Raw genomic sequence first — 8,086 nt, 5'->3', positions numbered from 1 at the left:
CACAACTCCATCTACTGTAAAACCACAGTGCCAGATTGCGAAATATTTGTGAGTCATTTGTTTGACATTAATCAGGGTTTTGAAACGCACACTTTTGCCCTTCACGTCAGATGAGAACATGTTTAATTGTATAAAGCATTTGTCAATGTCACCTCCAGGGCTCCATATGAATTGGATACAGTTGAACAATAAATTATGACCATTGAAAATATATTCATTGTAAACCATTAATTTATTGCTCTGATACACACACATCATAGTTCATATTATCATACAGTACAATGTTGTGGAATTCTTTACATATGTGATCCAAAATAGCAAAAGAAACATCCAGCCAAGGCAAAAGAGTGGAAGTATTGGAGTCATAGTGCCCTCGTTACCAAATAGCTTTGTATCTCATAAAAAATGTTAATAAGCTGTCATTGCAGTAACGTAAGATGTTTATCAATCAGATTTGAAACCTGTCCAGTCCCAAGTTGGTTTTTCTCTTGCCTGGACAGTTGCTTGCTGCTGGTGAGGCTCTTTGAGGTGGGGGATAGGACCACCACGACCCCACAGCAAGCAGTGTGTGTGTGCATGTTTATGGTTCTCATCATCACTTCTTCTCTAGCCTGAGAGATGGACATAAAAATGATAATAACTTTAAGTGCTTATGAAATGGGACAATCAGAACATTATGCCCACTCCGAGATCAACCCCTTCCTTTCCCCTACCCCTAGACCCAGTCTTGGTCCTGAATTTACATCACAATTTAGTCAGATCTGGACTGGAACAAACTCCTGCATTGTGGGGGTCTCATCTGCCCAATTTCTGAGGTTACTGCTGTGCTGTCTCTATGTTACTGAGGTTCCATCATGGTATGGCAGTGATGGCACTGTTGTGGAAATTCCCAACCTCTGGTTCAAAGATTTCACACTTGAACTCGATGGGAAGTTTGATCTCAAACATGCCATCACCCAGAGTGGTGTGAGAGCCTGTGCCAAGCCCTTGTGCTAGGGAACAGAACCCAGCATATTATTGGTCAAACAGAAAAACAGGATATGATGACATAGTGAAATCACTGAGAATGGTGTGATGCTGATGTGGGTCTACAGTAGGCTACCTTCCTCCACGGAATAGTTGCCAGCTTGTCACATACAAATCATCAGTTGGTTTTCCCTTTTTACCTATTTCAGAATGTGATAGACAGTGTGTAGCTGTAGTGTAGTACTCCATTGAAAATTCACAGTCCATCATTTTACTTTGGGTCAGATCAACGTCAGGATTGTCCTTAGCAGAGACCGTCTCTTGAATGGTGAACTCCACAAAGTAGGACGGACACTCAACCCACTGTGAAGATGACAGCAAAGTGATTTTAACTTGAAATAGTTGTCACAACATCAAGTTTTGTGAGCAAGAGTCACATCTATTTCCTTAAAATGCTTTTATGATTTTTGGTTGCACCTCATCTCATGCTGGTTAAGTGCCTCCTACTCCTCTCCAAGACAATAGCAAAGTAACATTTTATTTCAATAGCAAAATTGTCATATTTGCCATACAACATAGAATGAACTCACCGACCTGCATGCTAGCTCCTGTTAGGTTGAGGAGAGTGTAGTAGTTGGTAAGGCGACTCTTTCTGTTGTATGTCTGGAGGGACAGATTGGCCGTCTCCGCTATGATGGGGTCATCCAGGCACCCTACTGTTGGACAGTCTGGACATGTGTCGATGATGACCGTGGCAGGCACTGGACACAAGGTATGGGCTCACTACTATAGGTCATTACTACAGGTTAATCAAACTAAAGCAACAATACACCAGTAGGTCATTCAGCTGAAGGGGTTTTGTGGTTACAGTACATACGGTATATTTTTCCTGACCTATTGACCTGACCAGGAAGAACGAAACCCTACTAGCCCGACTCTACCTTGCTGGATGGTACATTTTATTGCTGCGGAGTTCCACACTTTTCCCAACGTACAGTAGATAGATGCCATACACTGCCCATACACCTGTTTAGTGGTAAGAGAGTTTCATTCCAAAATCATACTCCCCACACCCTGTAAGCCAACCTGGACTCTAGGGTAGACGTAACATAGTAAATGAAAAATCCGGGACACTCAAATATGTTACATTTGGTATGGTATTTCTTAATTTGCGAATGTCCATCATCCATTTTGTATGATAGGTTACGAATTACATTTGCTGTGGCTAGCGTTAGCTAGGTGCCTAACGTTAGCTAGGTGTCTAAAGTTAGCTAGGCTAAGGGTTCGGCTTAAGGTTACGGTCAAGGTTACAGTCAAGGTTAGGTTTAAGGGTTAGGGGAAGGGTTAGCTAACATGCTAAGTAGCTAAAAAGTAGTAAGTAGTTGCTAAAGTTGTCCGTGATGAGACTCCAACATGCAACCTTTGTGTTGCTAGATGTTTGCCCGACCAACCACGCTCCTTTTGTTTTAGCCTTAAGTAACCTCTGTCTAACCATACCAAACATAACATATAGGTCGGAGGAGATGGCTGCCGTTTTACACGCTCCTAACCAATTGTGCTATTTTGTGTGTTTTTTCACGTTGTTTGTAACTTATTTTGTATATAATGTTTCTGCCACTGTCTCTTATGACCGAAAATAACATCTGCATATCAGAACAGGCAAAGCGACAATACCGGACTAAGATTGAATCCTCTACACTGGCTCCAACGCTCGTCGGATGTGGCAGGTCTTGCAAACTATTATGGACTACAAAGGGAAGCCCAGCCGTGAGCTGCCTAGTGACATGAGCATACCAGATGAGCTAAATTACTTATATACTTGCTTCGAGGCAAACACTGAAGCATGCATGAGAGCACCAGCTGTTCCCGACGACTGTGTGATCACGCTCTCTATAGACCTTTAAACAGGCCGAAGGTCCAGACCGGATTACCAAGATGTGTACTCCGAGCATGCGCTGACAACTGGCAAGTGTCTTCACTGACATTTTCAACCTGTACCTGACTGAGTCTGTAATACCAACATGTTTCAAGCAGAACATCATAGTCCCTGTGCCCAAGAACACAAAGGTAACCTACCTAAATGACTACCGACACGTAGCACTCACGTCTGTAGCCATGAAGTGCTTTGAAAGTTTGGTCATGGCTCACATCAACAGTATCATCCCAGAAACCCTTGATCCTCTCCAATTCGCATACCACCCCAACAGATCCACAGATAATGTAATCTCTATTGCACTCCACACTGTCCTTTCCCACCTGGACAAAAGGAACACCTACGTCAGAATGCTGTTCGTTGGCTACAGCTCAGCGTTCAAAACCATAGTGCCCTCAGAGCTCATCACTAAGCTGACCCTGGGACTAAACACCTCCCTCTGCAACTGGATCCTGGTCTTCCCGATGGGCCGGCCCCAGGTCGTAAGGGTATGACAAAACCCATCTGCCACGATGATCCTCAACACGGGGGCTCATCAGGGGTGCGTGTTTAGTCCCCTCCTGTACAGCCCTGTTCACCAATTACTGCTTGGGTAAGCACGACTCCAGCACCATTATTACGTTTGCCGATGACACGGGAGGTCAGAGACCTGGCAGTGTGGTGCCAGGACAACAACTTCTCCATCAACATGATCAAGACAAAGGAGATGACCGTGGGCTATAGGAAAAGGAGGGTGAGCATGCCCCCATTCTCATCAACGGGGCTGTAGTGGAGCAGTTTGAGAGCTTCAAGTTCCTTGGTGTCCACATCACCAACATACTATCATGGTCCAAACACACCAACACAGCCGTGAAGAGGGCACAACAACACCTATTCCCCCCCAGGAGACTGAAAATATCCTCAAAAAGTTCTACAAGTCTAGATCCAAAAGGCTTCTTAACAGCTTCTACCCCCAAGCCATAAGACTGCACAACAGCTAATCAAATGGCTACCCGGACTATTTGCATTGCCCCCCCCCCCCACACTTTTTTTACGCTGCTGCTACTCGCTGTTTATTATCTATGCATAGTCACTTTACCCCTACCTAGATGTACAGTACCAGTCAAAAGTTTGGACACAACTACTGAAGGTTTTTCTTTATTTTTACTATTTTCTACATTGTAGAATAATAGTGAAGACATCAGAACTATGAAATGACACATATGGAATCATGTAGTAACCAAAAAAAGTGTTAAACAAATCAAAATGTATTTTATATTTGAGATTCTTCAAGTAGCCACCCTTTGTCTTGATTACAGCTTTTCACACTCTTGGCAATCTCTCAACCAGCTTCATGAGGTAGTCACCTGGAATGCATTTCAATTAACAGGTGTGCCTTGTTAAAAGTTAATTGGTGGAATTTCTTTCCTTCTTAATGTGTTTGAGCCAATCAGTTGTGTTGTGACAAGGTAGGAGTGGTATACAGAATATAGCCCTATTTGGTAAATGACCAAGTCCATATTTTGGCAAGAACAGCTCAAATAAGCAAAGAGAAATGACAGTCCATCATTGCTTTAAGACCTGAAGGTCAGTCAATTTGGAAAATGTCAAGAACTTTGAACGTTTCTTCAAGTGCAGTTGCAAAGACCATCAAGCGTTATGATGAAACTGGCTCTCATTCAGAACACCACAGGAAAGGAAGACCCAGAGTTACCACTGCTGCAGAGGATAACTTCATTAAAGTTAACTGCACATCAGATTGCAGCCCCAAATAAATGCTTCACAGAGTTCAAGTAACAGACACACCTCAACATCAAGTGTTCAGAGGAGACTGCATAAATCAGCCCTTCACGGTTGAATTGCTGCAAAGAAACCACTACTAAAGGACACCAATAAGAAGAAGAGACGTGATGACGAGAAGAGACGAGAAGAGATGAGCATCGGACATTAGACTGGAGGAAATCTGTCCAAATCTGAGATTTTTGGTTCTAACCACCGTGTCTTCGAGATGCGGAGTAGGTGAACAGATTATCTCTGCATGTGTGGTTCCCACCGTGAAGCATGGAGGAGGAGGTGTGATGGTGTGGGGGTTCTTTGCTGGTGACACTGTCTGTGATTTATTCCAAATTCAAGGCGCACTTAACCAGCATGGCTACCACAGCATTCTGCAGCGATACGTCATTCCATCTGGTTTGTGCTTAGTGTGACTGTCATTTGTTTTTCAACAGGACAATGACCCAACACACCTCCAGGCTGTGTAAGGGCTATTTGACCGAGAAGGAGAGTGATGGAGTGCTGCATCAGATGATCTGGCCTCCACAATCACCGAACCTCAACCCAATTGAGATGGTTTGGGATGAGTTGGACCACAGAGTGAAGAAAAAGCAGCCAATCATATGTGGGAACTCCTTCAAACAGTTGGAAAAGCATTCCAGGTGAAGCTGGTTGAGAGAATGCCAAGAGTGTGAAAAGCTGTCAAAGGCAAAGGGTGGCTACTTTGAAGGATCTAAAATATAAAATAAATGTTGATTTGTTTAACATCTTTTTGGTTACTACATGATTCCATATGTGTTATTTCATAGTTTTGATGTCTTCACTATTATTCTACAATGTAGACAATAGTAAAGATAAAGAAAAACCCTTGAATGAGTAAGTGTGTCCAAACTTTTGACTGGTCTCGTACATATTACCGCAATTACTTTGACTAACCTGTAACCCCACACATTGACTCGGTAACGGTACCCCTTGTATAAAGCCTTGTTATTGTCTACACCTAAAGTCTACGACACCTGTTGTATTTGTTGCATGTGACAGATAACATTTGTGATACTAATTTGAGTGTCCCGGATTTTTGTTAACTATATTACGTCTAGTCTATGAGACCCCTACATGCTATACTTCTTACTGGTATGTCAGCTACATCCTTCACTTCACATTTCTTCCATGGCTTCCTGCTGATCACTTGACATTTTGTCTCCAGCACATCTATGGTTAAATATCACCTCTCAGGGCCTCCCGGGTGGCGCAGTGGTTAAGGGCGCTGTACTGCAGCGCCAGCTGTGCCATCAGAGCCCTGGGTTCGCGCCCAGGCTCTGTCGTAACCGGCCGCGACCGGGAGGTCCGTGGGGCGACGCACAATTGGCCTAGCGTCGCCCGGGTTAGGGAGGGCTTGGTCGGTAGGGGTGTCCTTGTCTCATCGCGCACCAGCGACTCCTGTGGCGGGCTGGGCGCAGTGTACGCTAGCCAAGGTGGCCAGGTGCACGGTGTTTCCTCCGGCGCATTGGTGCGGCTGGCTTCCGGGTTGGATGTGCGCTGTGTTAAAGAAGCAGCGGCTTGGTTGGTTGTGTATCGGAGGACGCATGACTTTCAACCTTCGTCTCTCCCGAGCCCGTACGGGAGTTGTAGCGATGAGACAAGATAGTAGCTACTACAACAATTGGATACTACGAAATTGGGGAGGAAAAAGGGGTAAAATTCAAAAAAAAAAATAATAATATCACCTCTCCTTCCTGGGGCAAGAGGTGGAGGTAGGGAGGGAGTTAGTCCAGTAAATGGGTAGAAAGCCAAATATGCATGCAATAGCAATTTGACAGCTTTGCCTGTTCACTTGACTTAAATTAGGAAGACTTTACTCATAATTGACTAATGTCCGTATTTACTGTAGGCTGGTAGTGGAGGATTTCTCAACACTTCAAAACTTACCTCTCTTGGTCACGAGAGGGAAATTCCACAAGAGAATCCTTTACTGATATGCTGTTGTGCTTTGTAAAAACATAAATGATCCAACTACTCACTGAGTAGTTGACTTTACTCTCCTCTATCTGTTCTGTAGTTTGTGCTCAAAAGAAAGGAAAATAAAAACTCTTGTATTGACCCTTACACTCAATCAGCGAAGAACCCAAATTACTAGAAAAAAACAACAACCTTGAAACAGGAAGAAAAGAACAGTTCAATACAGTAGTTGATTATCCTCACCCCTGTCTGCTGGCTGACAGAGTCAATTACTCAGAGCATGCGCAGACCAGCTGGCTGGTGTGTTTACGGATATATTCAATCGCTCCCTATCCCAGTCTGTTGTCCCCACATGCATCCCCACCATTGTTTCTGTACCCAAGGCGGCAAAGATAACTGCACTAAATGACTACCGCCTTGTAGCACTCACTTCTGTCATCATGAAGTGCTTTGAGAGACTAGTCAAGGATCATATCACCTCCCCCCTAGACCCACTTCAGTTTGCATATGCCCCAACAGGTCCACAAATGACGCAATCGCCATCACACTGCACACTGCCCTATCCCATCTGGACAAAAGGCTGCACCATTTAGATATTTGCCCTAGAACTACATAGCTGATTCAAATAATCAATTAATCATCAAGCTTTGATAATTTGAAATCAGCTGTGCTGTGTTAGGGCAAAAACCAAAATGTGCAGCCCTTAGAGTCCCGAGGACGGAGTTTGGGAAACGGTGGCCTATAGTATAGCGTCTATGGAGATACACATGCAGTAGCTGAGGCAGCGTTTACCCAGCATTTTCAGAAAAGTACTGTGTATCTTGAACTTTGTATCTTGGTCATGGTTTAAAAAAATAAATAATGAGTCAACCTGCACACGCTTGCACCACCCCAACCCAATTCGAGATACTGTAGCCATGGTAAGCCTTATTCTAGGCTATAAAAGCAGTACTATCCTACAGTGTCTTCAGAAAGTATTCATAACAGTATTCATTACAGCCTGAATTCAAAATTGATTAAATATTTTCTCACCCATCTACAAAAAAATAATACCACATAATGACAAAGCTAAAACATATTTTTAGACATTTTTGCTAATTTATTGAAAATTAAATACATAAATATCTAATTTGCATAAGTATTCACAACCCTGAGTCATGACTTTGTAGAAGCACTTCTGGCAGCGATTACAACTGTGAGTCTTTCTGGGTAAGTCTTGAAGAGCTTTCCACACCTGGATTGTGCAGCATTTGGTCATAATTTTTTTCAGAATTCTTCAAGCTCTATTCAATTGGTTGTTGATCATTGCTAGACAACCATATTCAGGTCTTGTCATAGATTTTGAAGTAGATTTTAGTCAAAACTGTAACTCGGCCACTCAGGGAACATTCACTGTCTTCTTGGTAAGCAACTCCAGTGTAGATGTGGCCTTGTGTGTCATGTATTGTCATGTTGTGTCTTGTTTCTGTCCTTTCC

General features: G+C 43.4%; 1 protein-coding gene across 1 annotated transcript; it reads right to left on the bottom strand.

Annotated features, from left to right (window-relative positions):
• Window positions 1–360: 360 nt before the first annotated feature.
• On the bottom strand, window positions 361–5,867 carry LOC110521006 (fetuin-B-like; the record flags this gene model as incomplete). Its single annotated transcript, XM_090230781.1, has 6 exons — window positions 361–568; window positions 895–992; window positions 1,113–1,329; window positions 1,561–1,727; window positions 1,908–1,992; window positions 5,784–5,867. Coding segments are annotated over 6 exons (771 nt in total), but the record flags the coding sequence as incomplete, so codon positions are not given.
• Window positions 5,868–8,086: the final 2,219 nt, after the last annotated feature.

Source organism: Oncorhynchus mykiss, chromosome 4, assembly GCF_057628025.1.
Source record: "Oncorhynchus mykiss isolate SJ-2025 chromosome 4, ASM5762802v1, whole genome shotgun sequence".
Classification (NCBI taxonomy): Eukaryota; Metazoa; Chordata; class Actinopteri; order Salmoniformes; family Salmonidae; genus Oncorhynchus; species Oncorhynchus mykiss.
Note: the sequence above shows the minus strand (reverse complement) of the source record. Positions and strands in the feature narration are given on the sequence as shown.